Below are 19,880 nucleotides of genomic sequence, written 5' to 3' on the forward strand. Positions count from 1 at the left end.
ATGTGAATTGTCTTTAAATAGAACATAAGCATTTGATTACCAATCTTGTATAAGGTCAGTCCATAAAAAATCAAATGTGTGTGTGCGCGTGCCCGCCCGCCCATCTTTCTGAGCGTGTATGTGCTACAAACAAACTTATGCCAATTTTTTTAGTTTTTCTTGATTATTTAGGTATGTCAGTGAAATAATATAATTTGCATAATACTGAACTTTTTAACCCTGTGTATAGTAGAACAGGACTTAAACATTTGACTATCTCACTCTCGTTACAGGTCAGTCCCATGTGCCACGTTCCAGCCAGGGACCAAAAGGGGGACTTTCGTCATGGGGCCAGGACAGACATCCTCAAGCAGTAAGTTGATTTACATGGATGCATTCTGAAGTTGAATTGAAGTCGTTATATTGTTGTACGCTGGCTACTATTCAATGTGTCAAAGTGAAATTTATTAATTGTTGTCCCATGAAAAAATGAACTGTATCAAATCTCAATGTATCGTTCCAGGGATAAGAGTTCAAGAATGTTGTTGCAGGTGAAATGATCATTGAAATTTGCTGATTCAATGCCATTTTTGTATCTTTACTTTTTGGAGAAATAGAGAGATGCATCCAGGCCACCCACTAGGAGGTGGGAAATCGTACGAAGAGGTGGCTATACCTGGCAGCAGACTGAGATGGGGTGAGGAAGAGAAGCACAGACCAAGAACGGAATGTCAGACATTTGCCCTTTTTTATGCCCAGCACACACAGACACACACACACACACACACACACACCAGCATATAAACATGCACATAGACACAGGCGCACATGCACACACATACACAGACTCTCAAACAAGATGAGTCTCTGGTGATGTTGGCAAATAATCTGAATCGATACACACGGCAATGATTCCACCATGGTGCCCCACCTACGCGAGTCCTGTCCTTCAGCATTGACTTTCTCCCCAGTGTGGTGTGCCTTCATCCGAACCACACATGGCATGGCAGCAGCAACAAATACCTTGCACGCATGCATGCTACGGTACACACACAAACACACTGGTGACTGTGAACTAGGTCAGACACACACACATGCTCAAAGTAGCCAGATCGAAAAGGCTGCATCGGTGGCTTGACTGCATCCATTTTTTGGAGGAACACCTTTGTCAATTTGGAGGAAACTTTGTTGTGGGGAAGATATTTTAAAATGTTGATAGTCAGACTCTTGTATACCCATTCGCTTCACTTTGATGTATTTTGTAATTGAGATGATTTATGCCACAGTGCTGAATTAACACATCATGACAAAGATGTCGCCTTAAAAGGTATGTTTGGTACCTGTGGGTCAAATGTCTCAGAGCTCCCTGACTGCAGAAACTCTCAGGAAAGGACTCAACTTTTTATATTGTATGCTGGGTGCGATTTGTCAGAAAACCAGAAAGGGGGATGTGTTTTCAGATGTCAACAATATCAATGGAGTTACATTAAACTATGATTAAAATCATGTGGAAAAAGTGACAATATCAAAACCAGAAGAGGGGACAATATCCCTACAAACCGCACCCTGATTGTATGTATTTTACATGTTTGTACATGATTAATACATGTTCACAGAAGAAAATACAATGTACGACTGCAAGGTCTTGTGCGTTTTTCTCACCGATATCTTAAAGGTTTATGCGTTACAAAATGTTTATATTTTGTTTATTTTCTGAACGTTTTTTTTAATAACTCAAATGGATATGTTAAGAAACGTGTTTATCTTCTGGTTTGTTTTTTGGAAAATTCCATTTAAAACATGAAGGGATATTTTAAGAAAGGCTGTGAGTTTAAAAAAAATGCATTTTGATCATTTTGTTTTCTTGTTTAAAATGTCATACATTTTCAATTTCCAAAATCTATTGAATGGATGAATGTTGTAGCTTACTAAAGATAATAAATGGCCAATTTGCATGATTTTTGTGGGTTTTATTCTTTATTATTATTATTATTATTATTATTATTATTATTATTATTATTGGGAAGGTTCAATACATTCCGGCATATTTATGGGTTTTAATCGGTAGGGTTCTGGCAATCTTGTGGTAGGCTCATGGGCCATTTCTGGGTCTATGGCAAACATCTGGTAAGGTTGCCGGCACTCTGTCGAACGTTCTTGGCATTCTACTGGCTGCTTTCTGGCATGATTCCGGCAAAATCTTGTGGGCCGTTTTAGGCCCGGGAGTAACCCCTACATATTGTGGCATATTTCCAGGATGAACCAAGGTTTCTGGGCCATAAAAAGCCCAGAACATTTTTGCTATCTGGGTTGTGCGTAGTAACACTGGTATGTGTGCGAGCTTTAAGGGTGTATGTGCATAGAAAAGTGGGATATGTGCGAAGTAAAGTCTAATTATGTGTGAGCGTTTGGCGTGCATGTGCAAATAAAAGTATTGTGCGTATGAGTGTAATGTGTGTATGTGTGAGAGGCAAAAGTGGTGTGTGTGCGAGGTCAAAGTAGTTTGTGTGTGAGATTTTTGTTACTGCGTGCATGAAAATGTGGCGTATGCACAACGTTTTCCTGTTCGAGTGCAAGCAAATAACAGTGTACGTGCAAACCTTTCGGGTGCATGTGCGAGGAAAAGTAATGTACGTGCAAGCTTTTAGCGGTGATGTGCGAGGAAAAGTAAGGTACGTGCAAGCTTTTAGCGGTGATGTGCGAGGAAAAGTAAGGTACGTGCAAGCTTTTAGCGGTGATGTGTATGCAATTCCTGACATATTGGCTAGGCGGCGCCTCATACAATATGTTTGGTTTGCATTACTATTTTGGACGAATGTTTGCTGGTTGGTATGGGCCAAGATGCAGTCAGAACTATATTAACAGAAGCTGTCCGTATATGTTACATATTTCCTTGTTCAGTGTACATGTGCCTGCCTGTGTCCATTTGTCTGCCTGTTGTGCTATGTTTTTGTGTAGGCCTACATCACACTCACATGTCCAAACAAAAGTTCTATTGAAGAGACGATAAAGGATTATCTTATATTATTATCTCATAATAATAGGCCTAATACTCCGTGGAATAATTGGATTACTCACTGTAATGATAAGAAAAATATAGTTGCAAAAACCCTATGCATAGATTGCATTGACAAGACATTCTGTCGAGACGAGCTATCAATAGCCTAAATCGAAGGCGAGTCTATCAAAACCGCGTGGAAGTAGCCTAATCTAACGGCATTTCATCTAAAAATGAAATGGCATTTAGGCATTATGCTGCGAAATGCTGGAACCAATTCCCTGTCCAAATTAGAACAGTAGGCCTATCTTGTTTTAAAAGGGAGTTAACAACTGCTTTATTCTCATCTGCCTTTGGTGATAGTCAATTACACACTATCTATAACACAAACTAGGTTTTTTTTTTTCTTCCTCTTCTTCTCTTTTCTCTATTCTTAAGCACATTGAATGACATGTGCACTATACATATTTTTGATTTGTTTTAATTAAAAATGCTGCTTAGAAACTAGAGAATATCGAACTTCTGCGATATGCACTTCTGATTACATCCTGAAACATGCTGTGTTTTGTTCACTAGCACGATTTCTTTGTCATGAACTATAGTAGGCTAACACGACAGCGTCATAACTGTATTGTGATGTAGTCATGGACGTGTTATAATCATAACGTCAATGTCATAAACGTTTTATGCCTGATGGCATTCATTGACATTGCGCTATGGTCATGGTAGGTGACATTGCTTGGGCTATCTTTATTATGACACCTTGATGACATTAATCAAAGTGACTAATCCTCAAGGGACCAGGCTGTTTTTGCGACTAATCTGACCGAGCGGGGTCATTTATGACCCCAAGGAGTTAATATAGAAATACCACCATATACATTATAATGTGGGGATCATTCAAATGTATTTACATCCAAGACATAGGCTACTTGTCCCTCATCTAAAGCAAACAAATATACACTGTAAATTTGAACATTTTATTGTTTTGCTAAAAGGTTGTCAAACGTACATACGTATATTGATAATGATGTATGCTCTCATTTGCATATGTACACATGAAAATACAAAAAAACATCCGATGCATTTTTTTCTTCTCTCAAAGTGAAACTTTGGGAAACCAATCTAAATTCTATCAATTAGGCCCATAGATGATAGGCTTTTTCTGCAATAAAACTTTAGGGTACTCAACATTTTTGGGTTCATGAAATCACGACTAATAGAGAATATGGTAATTTACATAGACAGAACCATGTCTCAAACATATAAGCTTGTGCACACTCAACATTTACCGTAAACTTTTTTTCTGGACATTGTGGCTGTGAAAAGGCGTCTTCCATATGTATTAGAGCAGGGGTGGGGAACATTTTTCATTCGAGGGGCCACTTCAAATTGCTCCGAGGGTCGTAAAAGTCCAGAAAAATTCCCATAGGCTATAAATGGGCCAATTCTCACAAAATTCATTCACAACATGCACAACATAGGTATTGACCAACCCCTAAAAGGACAAGAAACGGTGAACAAAAAATATTGTGCCCGGGGTGATAAATGACCTCACTCGGTCGCTTTAGGGTTGAAGACTGAAAATGTTTGAAATTGCAGTATTCAAAGGTTCATATTTTTGTCATTTTCAAAGGTGTTTTCCTAACCATTGATTTCATCTGCATATCTATATGTGTTTAAAGGGGTTGCAGGTTTACCAACAGAACGCCATCATTAGCCCTTTGAGGAGTAGCATCACAAATACCGGTATTTGATTCGAATTTTGCCCAAATGTTGAGTTCTCATTATGATGTCATAAGGTTTTTTGCAAGATTCTTACTTCTATGGGAGCTGTAGAGTGTTCAAATAAAATTCTAGAAGAACCTGGGGAAATTCCTTATTCAAAGGGTTTAAATGGCAATTGAAATTCAGCATACACACTTCTTGTACTGCCTTCTCTCACTCACACATAAAAATATGTTTTTAAATTAAGAGAAATCTCACTGCCCGTCCACTGTCTCTCACTGTCTTTTCTGGGGACCATAAAAATGAACATATGTATCATTATGGTCTTAAATGAACTAACTAAAACATATTTAATTGCATCTAAAATAATGTTGGTATTTATTGCAAAATGTTTTTTTCACAGTTTACTTTGTAGTTTTGTTACATTCATAAACTTCTCTTTTTAAAAAAGTTTATTTGTTTTGAATAAAACTTTAGTTTTAACTTTTTTGTCCATGTATCGGAAAATTATGTAGTTATATGCGTTATATGCACATTAATATACATATAATAACCTAAAAAAAAACTTTTCCTCCTGTTTCTACGTTTGAAAATAATATCATAGTAGCATACTGAGCAGTTTTTGGTGAATTTGTCAACTCCATAAGATTTTGCATGTCAACTCCATAAGAAAATCTTATGGAGTTGAATTTTACGGAGTTGATAAATCAACCTACTTTTCATAATAACACATGATTCTCTAACAGAAATTATCTGGTACATCAGCAGTTACTTAAGGACTTGCCAATGAAGTTATTCTAATTTTTTATTATACAAAATACTGAAATAACCTTTATTTTTATGCATTATGGTGTTGACACATTATGGTTGTGGCATAGGTGGTCTTCCTAAAGATGCACAAATAAAATCAAATATTAAATGTGACCTTAACAGAACAGTTTTTCCATGGCATGTATACCAAACAGGAAGTAGTCCCAGGCTGCTTAGAGTGTGAGCTGACGACAATAATGGTAGATTTTTTTGCATTTTAAAAAAATCTTACAGTGTTGACTAAAAGTCCAGACACATGTTCAATAGTTTAAAAAGTATATAAAAAGGTTTGTAAAACATTGTACATAGAGTTTGATTACAACTAGTTTGATTAATTATCCAAAATACTTGATCACAGTAGCTATGATGTTTGTTATATTTAATTTTAACCAATTATTATGGTATTGTCAACTTTTAAATCGTGCTTTCGGACATGGGGTTTTGAAGGTACTGATGACACACTGCAACGTGTAAAAAAATAATAAAATAAAACTATATAAATATGAAATCATATTTTGTTGTACAAAACTTCTTCTTCTGTCATTCCAACTAATTTTGTTGCAATTTTTAATTACATTTTAAGCATAAACATGAGTTTTATCTCCTGGACATGTTTTGTCCCATCTCTCAAGAATCCCTGAAAAATAAAGACAATAGGGTTTTTTTTTTTTTAAGTCTATATCACATATCTTGTCATATTGCATTTAGCGTGGTTTTAAATGGCTAACATGAAAATCAGGGATTCTTGAGAGATGGGACAAAACGCGTTTTGAAAACCTGATTTTGAAAATGCAGAATATGTTGTTGATGGTGATATATTCATGTAGATAAAGATGTGTAGTTTTCAGGCATGTAAAAATACAGGCTCCAGGTAAAAAGGCATTTTTAACAAATTAACATGTTTACCTTCACACCTAGATTTTCGTCAACTCCGTCAGACACAAGAAAAGTACACAAATAAATTCTTTTATTATATGGTGTGACGTCATCGGTCGAATGCTCCATTCATTTCAACGGGGCTCCCCAACGTTCGCACGTCTGTTATTTTTCGATAACGGATGGGTTGGTCTATAACAGACCGCTGTCAATGGCAACAAGACTTTTCACTGCTAAAGCGACTTTTCAACAAGACTCTAATCAGCTGCTGTGATAGACAACACCTGTTGTCCTGGCTACCTAGCTGTTGCCTAGTGGTGTTCCAAGTTACGGCACTGTTTTGTTTTGCGCAGCAACAATCTTTTGATATTAAAAACTATAATAGACTTAACATTAAATAGGCCTAAAGAAATGTCCCCGCCATGTGTGAATCATTTAAGTATATCCACATAATAAGCGGGTTAACTTTTGGCGAGTCGGTCGCTTTGTGGAATAGCAGCACTTCAGAGAGAACAAGACCCCTCCGCTCCGCGTCGGGGTCTAAAGATTCTCTCTGTCGTGCTGCTATTCCACGGTAGCGACCGACTCGCCGAACGTTAACCCTTACATAATAGTCCAACAAGAATCTTTAGCTCTGATTTGTATTGTAATGATACTTAGTTACCTTGATGTACAATAATATGTAATATATATATATATATATATATATATATATATATATATATATATATATATATACATTTTAATTTAAGACTGTTATTAACACACAGCGTTAGAAAAATGGTAATTTTCAGACTTGATCTTTTATTTTGCAACCATGAGGAAAACAACTAAAGTGGTTAAAATACCTGGTGGTATAGATCTAATGACCCTTTATTGCCTAAACAAAAAAAGATTTAAGAATTAGCTTTTTCTCCAAAATATTACAAAAACACCTGAAATTGCTGAGGAAAATCTTACGGAGTTGACAGAAAAACTGACGGAGTTGACAAACTGGTCTGATTTTTGGAGCCTATTAAGTGATAAATGTTTTTTCACAGTTTATTTTGTAGTTTTGTTACATTCTTAAGCTTCTCTTTTTAACCCTTTAATGCATAAGTCATTGGACTCACACTAACGCATAACATGGGTCTAAATAGACCCGCATTCATTTCCAATGTATTTCTGTGCATTAATCATGTATTCTCTCACACAACTTCTAAAACCAATACATTTTATCCCATAATTCTTCTAAAAGTAATTACACAGGTGGTCCTGAATTCAAAAAAGTATTTTTTAAAATGTTCTTATACTTGTACTTTACAAATAAACATGAATTTGGAATTAAATCACTAATTTCTAGACGTGGATCGAAAATGGCCCGCATTCATTTCTAATGGAAGTCTAAATCTTTCACAATAATAACTTCCACAATTAATGTATTTTAATAGCTAAAGGATTAAAAGTTTTGATTTAGGCTGTTTTTAATGCACAAAATGGGTGCTACTTTTTGTATCTTATATAAATAAACACACAAATAATTTCCACAATTATTGCAGACATAGCCTAAGTCTGAAGTGTTTCACGTTAGGTACTAAAATACATGTATATTTAAAAGAATTCCAGTCAGGAACAAATAAACTGCGGACAGTTTTTGAGCACTGTTGACCACTGCTGACCTATTGGATTTAAGCATTCCAGGTCATGCATATTTGTGTAATAAGAGACGTTGTGATCGGAGGAGCCCAATAGCCTATATCAGGGCATAATTAATGTGCATAATTATTAGGGCAACTTTGCTTTCCTATAGGAAAATATGCCACAAAAGACATCTAACAAACTCCAAATATACTATAAACAATTTTGATGTCTTCCTGAGGGGTGTGGCTATCTTGAAGTATTGGTCACATCCGTCTAAAGCACTGTTACAAAGCCATCAGTGTCACATGACATGAGCTCACAAAGTCACTGCCAGATTTAGAAGAATTGAAGATGAAACTATCACAAAACTATTACCTGCAGTGCTGTTATATTCCAGAACTGAAACCTACATTGAGTGTCCACAAGAACATTGTATTCAGCACTCAGAGACATGGGCAAGGTAAAACAGGCTGAAACCTGAAGACCACTCAACAAGAAACTGAAGTCAAGACTGGGTCAAAAAATGTATTTAGGCAGTTTTTTCAATGGTTTTATGAACTAGAGAAGGTGGCTGTTAATGGACCAGGTAGATGAGTCTATGTCTAGATCAGCAATGTTCACACTTGCATGAGTTCCTGAGTTCCACTCAAATGGCAGCAAAGTACAGCACAAATACCATGGTCTTCAAAAGATGCAAATGTCTTCCTCTCAATGATCCAGCCATGGGCTCATCCACCCTGTCTGTCAAGAGTCACTTTCCCAAGTCCATAATAGGCCTAACTTTGAAAACTCTGTCCCCAGGTATTTCTGACCCAGTCTTGACTTAATTAATTTGTCTTGTGTCATCCATTCTTACCTTGGCCATATCTCTGAGTGCTTAATGCCCTGTTCTTCTGGACACTTGGTGTAGGTTTCTGTTGTGTAATATTATAGGACTGCAGGGTAATACTTTTTTGTAGCTCCACCTTAAATTCTTTTCAATTTTTGGCAGTGACATTTCTTACGAGACTGATGACTTTGTAATGATGCATTTCATAATTCTGTGGTAAAGTGACCAACGTCTTGCCAATTTCACGACAGCCACATCCCTCTAGAAGACTTCAAAATTGTTAATCGAGTTTGTTAGATCTATTTTGTGGCCCATTTTCCAAGAAGACAACTAATTTGCCTAATAATTATGCACACCTGATATAAGGTGTTGGGCACCTTCGACCACAGCCCCATATTTTTATACAAATATGCATGGCCTGGAATTCTTAAATCCGATAGGTTTTCAAGATCATATAGATTCCTGTTGGAAAATAAACATAAAAAAGACAATATGGTCAAAAAAAAATGTTTGCCTAATAATTCTGCACACAGTGTATATAAAAAAATGAATGCGGATCATTTTTGACCCATGTGCGTGAATATCATATAATTGTATAAAAAGATGTCTATTTCAAAGAATAACCATAAAGTATTTGAATTAAGTATTGATGTTGAGAGTTAATACTCCATAAATGACAAAAAGTTGAATTTTTAGTAGAAGAATCAAAATCCTTTCTCAATATGGCTAAGAGACATTAAGCTTGTGATGAAATTACATAGGAAATGAATGCGGGTCTATTTAGACCCATGTGTCTAAATATCATATAGTTATATAAAATGACTTGAAGAGTTCAGATGCAAAACCCCCTAAGTGCCTTTTCAGAAAATAATCTTAATTCATTTTTATTTAATACAAAGCTATCAAAATTGCATATTTTTTAAATTGTATTTATGTAATATAACTTTTTATATGTATTATCAAGTACATGAATGTAAACCAAACCAACAACAGGGTTCTCTAAAAATATAGACGTACAGGTCTTCAGAAATGGAGTTAGGGGGTTTTGCATCTGAACTCTTCACTTCTATATCAACGAATAACCATCAAGAATTTAAAATAAGTATTGATGCTGGGAGTTAATACTCCATAAATGATAAAAAGTTGGACTTTTAGTAAAATAATCAAAATCCTTTTTCAATATGGCTGAGAGACATTAAGCTTGTAATGAAATTACATAGGAAATTAATGCGGGTCTATTTAGACCCATGTGTCTAAATATCATATAGTTATATAAAATGGCTTCTATATCAAAGAATAACCATCACGTATTTAAAATAAGTATTGATGTTAGAAGTTAATACTCCATAAATGACAAAAAGTTGGACTTTTAGTAAAATAATCAAAATCCTTTTTCAATATGGCTAAGAGACATTAAGCTTGTGATGAAATTACATAGGAAATGAATGCGGGTCTATTTAGACCCATGTTATGCGTTAAAGGGGTAGTAACCAAAAAAGTGTTTTCACGCAAAAAGTTATGATGAATAAAAATAAATTAAGTCATCTAAGGGACAAAAACAAGTCAATTGAGGAATTCATGGAGTGCTGAGTAAGAAAATTGTATTCTTACAAAGATATAGAAATTTTAAACTCAGCCGGGTCTATTTAGACCCATGTTATGCGTTAAAGGGTTTAAAAGTTTATTTGTTTTGAATTAAACTTAAGTTTTATCTTTTTTGTCCATATATAGAAAAATTATGTAGTTATATGCATTATATGCACATTAGTATACATATAATATCCTAAAATAACTTTTCCCCCTGTTTCTACGTTTGAAAAGATTATCATATTAGCATATTGAGCAGTTTTTGGTGAATTTGTCAACTCCGTAAGATTTTGCATGTCAACTCCATAAGAAAATCTTATGGAGTTGACTCTAACGGAGTTGACAAATCAACCTACTTTTCATAATAACACATGCTTTTCTAACAGAAATCATGTGGTACATCAGCAGTCGCTTAAGGACTTGCCAATAAAGTTATTCTAAGCTTTTATTATACATACATTTTATTATACATAAATAATCCTTATTTTTATGCATTATGGTGTTGACACATTATGCTATATATATCCATAGGCCTATGTGAATATGAATTCCTGATAACATTCTTCATTGTAAAATTCAAATGCTTCCCCTTTCTTTTATTTGTTGATTTATTTACAGCTTTACAGCTTGATTAAGCTTGTACCAGGTGGATAGAGATGGCAGGTAAAGAAAGAACAAAGAGCTACAGGGAGAAATTGCTGATCCTGCAAAGACAGAGGCGGTCTTGAGGAAAATAACAGAGAGAAGATACTAATATTCAAGTTTTTTTTTATTGTAATGTATGCCTTAATATTTGTATAATGTACATTTATAATTAGCACAAGAATGTTTTTGTGTGGCCACAAACACGAGACTGCATATGTTACACCCAGAATGGAAACTGTCTGCTGTCTCAAACAACCTGAGCAGTGCGAGCGTTTTCTCTTGCTCATGAAATGCGACTGGCTCATTTGTAATGGAGTCTAGGACCTGCAACAAATATGCACTATGTGAGGGAATGTGATGATGTGGCTCAGTTTATCAATATCAAAATTCAGATATTAATTTGGCGAAGGGTCCCAATTCCAATATTAAAGCAGTTGCGTTGGCTAATTTAAAGCTACCCCATAGAGACAAGGGGGGGAATCATCTTTTATTTTGAGCAAAATTAATTTGGTAAAAGGTTCCAAGTTCAATATTAAAGCAGTACATTATTTGGGGGAGATCGCTTCGTTATAAGGCTACATAGTGAGCAGTTGAATATCAAGTGATAGTACCAGCATCTCCTGGTGCATGTTGCATAACACTGGGGACATGATGGTAAAGATGGGCAGAATACGAAACCACCCAGGCATTATTATGAAGTAAAATGCCATAGTTTCACGTCACTGTGTGGTGAGGCATAGTGAATTGCAGTCCGGGGGGAAGCGGGGAAGGCAACATCAACCCACACATTAAAACATCGAACACACATTTGTTCACCAAGTTTAAACATGGCAAAAGTCTCAATGATTACTTTAGTGGCACATCTGTGCTTGTTTTTTGCCCCAAGGTTCCTAATGACTATACGCGTATGGCCAGTTGGGCACGCAAGGGACTGTGTTTTACGCAGTCCAAAACATGCTATTTGTAGAGTAATACAGAAGGCGTAAGCAAGTTATTACTCTTTCGTTAGATAGACGACATTGTGAATTTGACCACATGGGCTTCGAAGACACCGTTTGATATCTGGAAAACTCTTAAAATCGCAAGTTTCCATGACAAAACAGACACAAGTCCCCATAACTCCACCTGTACTATTGAAGTTGGGGGTAAGTTTAAACACCAGAAACGGACACAGAGCAACTTTGTTCATGTTTCTGTGAACATCGAACTGTTTACTTTAACGGAGGACTTGTTGATGCACCCAAAAGTGGTTTCATTCTTTACATATTTTGCCATAAACCGAGAGCAGAAAACACAAGCGATTTGCTAGTACAGTCAAAGAGTCGGAGAGCTGGCTTAGTTGAATCTCTACGGCTCTCATGTCGATTTTAAGTCCTGCCCACTGGCTCATCCAGTCACTCACTGAGAAGAGAAACTCTGTTAGAGAAACGCAACGAGAATGGCAGACGCTGCTCCAGCCCCCGCTGCCGCACCGGCAAAGGCACCCAAGAAGAAGGCACCCAGGCCCAAGAAGACTGGACCAAGTGTCGGCGAGTTGATTGTGAAAGCAATCGCTGCCTCCAAGGAGAAGAAGGGAGTGTCCCTTGCCGCTCTGAAGAAGGCGCTCGCAGCTGGCGGATACGATGTGGAGAAGAACAAGGCACGTGTCAAAGTGGCAGTCAGAGGACTGGTCACTAAAGGCACCCTTGTCCAGACTAAAGGAGTCGGTGCGTCCGGATCCTTCAAGTTAGCCAAGAAGGCGGCCGAGCCCAAGAAGAAGGCAGTCAAGAAGCCAGCGGCCAAAAAGCCAGCTGCCAAGAAGCCCGCCGCAGCAAAGAAGCCCAAGAAGGCAGCAGCCAAAAAGCCAGCCGCCGCCAAGAAGTCCCCGAAGAAGGCTAAGAAGCCCGCAGCCCCCAAGAAGGCTACAAAGAGCCCCAAGAAGGCAAAGAAGCCCGCGGCTCCCAAGAAGGCAGCAAAGAGCCCGAAGAAGGCTAAGGCAGCCAAGCCCAAGGCAGCTAAACCTAAAGCAGCCAAGCCCAAGAAGGCAGCCCCTAAGAAGAAGTAAATTCATTTTAGGCTGCTGTTTCTCAAACAAAAGGCTCTTCTAAGAGCCACCCAATTTCCTCATTAATTGCACACTTTCCAATGAAATGCACGCATCAGCACTGTCTCAGAGTTTGACATGACTGAACTAGCGGTCTCCTGCCAAGCATGATTTGCGCCATTTTTCACAACCAACCTCGTTCATTGTTTGCAAAATCACCGAGGCCCCACTCACGGCCCTGCCGCCGCTATTGCCATGACGATACAAAGGCTGAACCCAGCCAAACTCTGCCAGTAAATGGTTAGTTATGAACATGCACACACATCTGTACAAGATACATATGTACACATGACAAGCTGTTTAGGAACTAATTGCCCATATTTGTTGGAGGCTTTAGAAAGACGCGCAATGGACGCCTGACTCCAGCTGTTTGTTCCTAATGGGATAGGCAACAAGTTGTATAGGCCTACAGTAGAAGTGCTTACATGTGTAATAACAACACTAGTAGTATGACATTACAAAGGTTCTATTGGTGCATTCCCCAGGGTTGGGAGATGGGATGTTTCTGACCTCCTACTTGCTGAAATGCATTGGAACGCCTGTTGAAGCGGAATGTTCAAGTCGCGAGCTGGGGCAAAAGCGAAGCAAACCGACTTCGCCCCATTGACTGTCGTGATGTCATCACAGCAATGGCAGCGCACGGTGTTAGGAATAGTTTCACCATTCTATGGTCAAATAAAGTTGATTTGGACAGGTTAACGGTTGCAAAACAGCCTGTTAACTTTTCTAAGGTGTAGTTATATTGACATTGTGTATTTCAAAGATGAAATGCGGCTAAATGAAAATAACACATGATGTTGTTTACATTGCTGACATCTTTGAGAAATGGATATGTAGTTTTTGTCCCTCCATGTTTGTAGTTTGTTTGACTTGCTGGTTGGAACGCTTTCAAGTGGGAGGTAGCTGCCTTCTTGTTGCCTACTAGGAAGCTCCTACCTCTGGGGAATGCACCATATGTTATAGGGTCGCAATTACATATGTAAGAGTACTTCTACTGCTACTTTATTAAATACACACCTCCGAGAACAGCGCACATAACAAAGCGCACGGTGGGCTGTGTAAAATCCCGTCGTCATGCATACATGCTTTTACTTATATTTCATGGCATGAAGTATATTATTTGCCAAAAATAAGGGAATATGTGATGTTGTGGAGAATGGGGAAAGAGCGCATTTTGAGTTCCCCAACGACGTCACGGTATTGACTACCCAGTGATTGGCTCCAAAGCTTACAGCTTCAGCCAGTCACCACTCAAGCTCTAGGTTGCCTCCACAGTCGTGGATATATATAGTGGCGTGAGGTGAGGTGATTTTTCTAAATCTAAGACAAAGCATCAAACATGAGCGGAAGAGGCAAAACCGGTGGCAAGGCTAGGGCAAAGGCCAAGACGCGTTCATCCAGGGCTGGACTGCAGTTCCCCGTTGGTCGTGTGCACAGGCTGCTGCGTAAAGGCAACTATGCTGAGCGCGTGGGAGCTGGCGCACCCGTCTACCTGGCTGCAGTGCTCGAGTACTTGACCGCTGAGATCCTCGAGTTGGCTGGCAACGCCGCTCGTGACAACAAGAAGACTCGTATCATTCCCCGTCATCTGCAGCTGGCCGTGCGCAACGACGAGGAGTTGAACAAACTGCTCGGTGGTGTCACCATCGCTCAGGGTGGTGTGCTGCCCAACATTCAGGCTGTTCTCCTGCCCAAGAAGACCGAGAAGTCCAAGTAAATCTTCCCCCGACTTCCCTGAACAAAACGGCTCTTTTAAGAGCCACCCACACATCCCGAAAAGAGCAATTTTCAATGTTTGACAGAAATCATGATGACACGTAGTAAAACAAAACGTATACATTGACATGTTTATACCATGAAGAATGGGGATGACTGTTACTATCGCCCATCTCCAAAACCCTGGCCTAATAATATACACCGTCTAGGCTACATACCGGCTAAATAAGAATGTGCCAAGACGACACCGGAAGGGAATTGCTTAGCTATAATTAGGCCTATTACAAAGACTCCTTGACTGCCCAAGTATATTTCCCGCATTAGACGCCAGCACGGTGTGTTGCCATGCATTCGTCCACGACTATGGTGCAACAGCTAATATACATACTTTGTGTGTTGAATGCATATGAAAGTATTTCAGAGATGTTTCAAACACGCATAAAATAGAAAGACCATTGAGAGTGCTGCGGTGTGGGCGCCAAAGCACAATGGGACTCAAAAGCATGTATGGTGATATTAAATATGGCTGTGGTTTTAATATAGCATAACGTGGAAAGACATATGTATGTAGGATAGAGTTGAAAAGTGATTGTTAACTGTTTTAACAGTGGCAAATAAATTCAATGTGCCTACGTTGTGCATGTGAGAGATGAAAAGTGCTTGTTGACTACTATAACACCATTGAGTAGAACTACATTGCACTCTCGGTGGGGCGGTGCTCTATGATTTAAATTTTAGGCGCCATTGAGATGAAATCCAATCAGAGGGAACCGGTGAGGACACGTCATTGGAGGCAAGTCTCGGATGTAGCGCTTAAATAGCATGCGCTTCCCATTTGGCTTCACGTTCGTCCCTTCCAACGAAGCTCAACAATGGCAAGAACCAAGCAAACTGCTCGCAAGTCCACCGGAGGCAAAGCCCCGAGGAAGCAGCTCGCCACCAAGGCAGCGCGTAAAAGCGCACCGGCTACCGGTGGCGTGAAGAAGCCTCACCGTTACAGGCCAGGAACAGTGGCTCTGAGAGAGATCCGTCGCTACCAGAAATCCACTGAGCTGCTGATCCGCAAGCTGCCCTTCCAGCGTCTGGTCAGGGAAATCGCTCAGGATTTCAAGACCGACCTGCGCTTCCAGAGCTCTGCTGTCATGGCTCTGCAGGAGGCTAGCGAGGCTTACCTGGTTGGTCTGTTCGAGGACACCAACCTGTGCGCCATCCACGCCAAGAGAGTGACCATCATGCCCAAGGACATCCAGCTGGCTCGTCGTATCCGCGGAGAGCGTGCTTAAGTCTTTCCCCTGAAACCAACAACGGCTCTTTTAAGAGCCACTCACACCTTCCTATGAAAGCATTGTTTCTACCCAGCCAGTCGCAGTGTCAAGTACAGTACATCACGGCACAAAACACATCAAAAGCCAACACAACAAAGCGCTTGCACAGTGCAATATAGCAGCAATCATTCACTTAATATTATGAAGCCATGACTATAAGCCTGTGAAGTAACGGGCTACACGTGTGAGTCTACAGCAAGAGCGCACGCTGGCCGAGCAGTGGGTATTTCAATACAGCCGTGTCGTACTTTTCAGAATATATTCCCCAATCTTAAATGTGATTGAAGGCCAATTATACTACACTGTCACAACTTCACACGACACGCATATATACAACAATACAGCACACTGCAAAAAGTAGAGCAGACGTGCAAAAAAAAAAAGTTAGGGGTCCGGGCTGCTTGACTTTGGTCAACTTAAACGTGATAAGTTGAGCAGATTTCTCACAGTAAGTTTGGTCAACTTAAAACACTTGTTTTCAACCAGTTCAACCAGGCGCTGTGTTGACACATGCGAGGCCCAATAGCGAAAGACTGCAATACCTTACTGCGCGTCATCCTAGGCCTGGCAAATGATTCAGGTGGTGACAAATGATTCATTTGGTTCGTTAGCTTGTGGACTGGTGGCTTTGATTGTGCGCGTATGTGCGTAAGACTTCATTTGATCACATAGGCATACTACACAGATCATTCTGTTCAATATTCACAATACATGGAATAGCTTTTTGATGAGATTGTGGGTGGCTCTTAAAAGAGCCTTTGGTTTGGGAAAAGGGGGAGAACTCTTTACTTGGAGCTGGTGTACTTGGTGACGGCCTTGGTTCCCTCAGACACGGCGTGCTTGGCGAGCTCACCGGGCAGCAACAGACGCACTGCGGTCTGGATCTCCCTGGAGGAGATGGTGTGGCGCTTGTTGTAGTGTGCCAGGCGGGAAGCCTCACCAGCGATGCGCTCGAAGATGTCGTTGACGAAGGAGTTCATGATGCTCATGGCCTTAGAAGAGATCCCTGTGTCGGGGTGGACCTGCTTCAGGACCTTGTACACGTAGATAGCATAGCTCTCCTTCCTGGTCCTCTTGCGCTTCTTGCCACCCTTTCCGGCGGTCTTGCTCACGGCTTTCTTTGAGCCCTTCTTGGGGGCAGGCTTGGCTGGATCAGGCATGGTTAGCAGTTGTCAGGGACAATGGTGTTTGGCATAGTTGCTCTGCTGTTCTTATACCCACCAGTATGCAAATACCTCACTTCAAGTCGGCACAAGCTGAGCTCAAGGACAATCCAATGAGCCATTTCCCTCCATTTTCAGAGGCGATGATTGGTCACTTTTGAAATAGGGGGACGTTCCGTCTGCCTCAAAGAGCACTCTACCCACAAACGTTAGTTTTGCCCTCGTTGCACACTGACCTTTTCCCGCACTTTTTAACGAAATAAATTACGTTCAACAAAGTAATACAAGCAGCCTATTCTAGTCAGATGAACTTAAATCACCTGAAAAGTTAGTATGAGTACGTGTAGCCTATGTTGCGAGCAAGCAGACTCAAGTTTCTTATTAGGGTAAATAGCAGACCTTATTGTACCTGCCTAACATATGTAGTTGCCTACATTATTCATTCTGTAGTAGAGTATAATTTATGGATCCCAGGGGGAAATTATTGTGAGGGGCATTCTTGACCGTTTTCACAATTTTTAAATATACATTTACACAATGGACCACAATGTGGAAAGTGGCTTTTGTCACGACCAGCTCATAGGGAAACCTGCTGGGAAAGTCCTACACACTAAATAAAGCTGAGTCAGTAAGTCATGATAGATAGAGTTAAATAATTCTACTACGCACGGCAATGGGCATGGTCTAAATTGAAATAACAAGTTCAACTGCCTCCGAATTAGGGACTGTACGTTATTTACCGGGGGGGGAGGGCTGGTGCGCTGGAAGTCCGGTCAAAAAAAAAAATCATGGCCCCCCCCCTCCACCTCAATTTTTTCCCCATGGCCCTCCCCCCACTTCAATTTTGTTTTCCCATGGCCCTCCCCCTACAGGTAAAAAAAAAATAATATGTAAAATTGGTAGATGAACAACCATCATGAGAACAGTCAGAGTAGCCTACATCAAGGGCGGTTGTCTGCACTATTATGTGCTATCGATATCAGTGGATACCTATGAGAAGCCGCTAGAATCTACCTCCGCGGCTGCATGGGATGCCTTTTAACTCCACTGTCACCAAGACAAATTGCCTTCACTATTGTTTTTACGTGTTAAGTAATAATAATGATAATAATAAAAACTTCCATTTCAATACCAATGTCCGAGTTGTTACTACTGTAAACTACAAAGTGGAGAGAGTTTCCCCACCGCAGCTTCAATATTTCCCTGCTCGACAAGCAGCGCCTTTCACAAAGTACGTTTTACATGTTCAGCACAGTAGCGAAGCCAGGGACGCAGGAACTGGTTTTGACCAGGGGGTGCTGTGAAAAAAAAATCTGTTTTTTAGATGCAATTTCCTGCGTTCTAATCGATTTTAGGGTGAGGAATGGCGAATCACATCTGAATAACTTCCTCATGTTTTATGTAGCCTAAACAAGGATGGGTAGATTTACCTTTTTGTTAAACATCTCACTTTGACATTATTAATTTAAGTTCTTCTTGCGGAAGGGAAACGCGCACCTGATGTGGAGGTGAGGGCGTGTTCAAGAGCAAATCGCGCTGCCTTGACAGTTTGTCTCAGCATGGGCAGTGTGCAATGTGTGAAATTAGAAGAAATGCTTTGACTAGGCTATGCGATGCACTCGTGAGAGGTGACCGGGCTTTCAAATAATTTAGATTTGCGACTGTGGATCTCAAGGTGCATCTCGATCAGGACCCCTGTCCTGTCTCCCAGACCGCGCATAAAAGCACGCACGCACACACACACATAGCTCTACCTTCCCGAATGTGATACACTTTGACGGCCAAAGAGTCCGGGATGTGATCGGAGCAAGAAGTAGGCTAAGCGCCAAAGCAGCTCGAGCCATTGCTGGCTATTGATACAGAGAGAGTGAGAAATCCACCTTTAGTTTGCATTTAACGTAGGCCATAGGCCTATTTAAGACGCATTAATAGGTGGTGCTATGGTGGTCAAATCAGCAAAATGGAACAAATTGCCAAAACAGAACCAGTACAACATTCCAAAACATCCAACAATAGCACAGCCATTACACACCGCGGCAATTCAACTTTGACAACTGATGATAGACAAGCCAGGCACACCAGCTGTGCTCTCCTCAGATTCACCCCATAGCAACTCCGAGGCTAAGCTAGACTACTTCACCAGCAACAGGCAAGACCTAGCATACCAATACACGCTTCTACGAATCCAATCTCCACAGCAAGAAACAAAAGTCACTTCTTACCTGACACGATGCACAACTTTGGTGACATTCCCTTCTCCCGTCACGCTTTAAATGTAGGCTACACAATTCCTTGCTTAGTTGGTCCGTTTTTGTTCACCAAAGTGACGAGACTTCTCTTCACAACAAGTTAGCTCCTCCAATGGTTTCAAGACCGTATATGATGCATGGCCAACACATCGCCGTTAATACCACTGTTATTACTACCTTGACACCACAAGCTAAACAAAACAAAATCTCCCGCGTCACTGCACCGTTCTACCAAAGTACGTCTAGGCCTAGGTAGGCCTACTGTTCATTCC

General features: G+C 40.1%; 4 protein-coding genes across 4 annotated transcripts; 3 read left to right on the top strand and 1 right to left on the bottom strand.

Moving 5' to 3' along the window:
- Nucleotides 1–12,005: 12,005 nt before the first annotated feature.
- LOC134450911 (histone H1-like) lies at nucleotides 12,006–14,205 on the top strand. Its single transcript, XM_063200962.1, has one exon. It carries the CDS (start codon nucleotides 12,511–12,513, stop codon nucleotides 13,114–13,116), a length of 606 nt encoding a protein of 201 aa, XP_063057032.1. The 5' UTR covers nucleotides 12,006–12,510; the 3' UTR covers nucleotides 13,117–14,205.
- A 217-nt stretch (nucleotides 14,206–14,422) lies between these two features.
- LOC134451003 (histone H2A) lies at nucleotides 14,423–14,918 on the top strand. Its single transcript, XM_063201092.1, has one exon. The coding sequence runs from the start codon at nucleotides 14,495–14,497 to the stop codon at nucleotides 14,870–14,872; it is 378 nt and encodes a 125-aa protein (XP_063057162.1). The 5' UTR covers nucleotides 14,423–14,494; the 3' UTR covers nucleotides 14,873–14,918.
- Nucleotides 14,919–15,590: 672 nt separating this feature from the next.
- Nucleotides 15,591–16,196, top strand: LOC134450945 (histone H3). The gene has a single exon (XM_063201011.1). The coding sequence runs from the start codon at nucleotides 15,744–15,746 to the stop codon at nucleotides 16,152–16,154; it is 411 nt and encodes a 136-aa protein (XP_063057081.1). The 5' UTR covers nucleotides 15,591–15,743; the 3' UTR covers nucleotides 16,155–16,196.
- A 733-nt stretch (nucleotides 16,197–16,929) lies between these two features.
- On the bottom strand, nucleotides 16,930–17,391 carry LOC134451024 (histone H2B 1/2-like). Its single transcript, XM_063201147.1, has one exon. The coding sequence runs from the start codon at nucleotides 17,354–17,356 to the stop codon at nucleotides 16,982–16,984; it is 375 nt and encodes a 124-aa protein (XP_063057217.1). The 5' UTR covers nucleotides 17,357–17,391; the 3' UTR covers nucleotides 16,930–16,981.
- Nucleotides 17,392–19,880: the final 2,489 nt, after the last annotated feature.

The sequence above is a fragment of the Engraulis encrasicolus genome, chromosome 1 (assembly GCF_034702125.1).
Source record: "Engraulis encrasicolus isolate BLACKSEA-1 chromosome 1, IST_EnEncr_1.0, whole genome shotgun sequence".
NCBI lineage: Eukaryota > Metazoa > Chordata > Actinopteri > Clupeiformes > Engraulidae > Engraulis > Engraulis encrasicolus.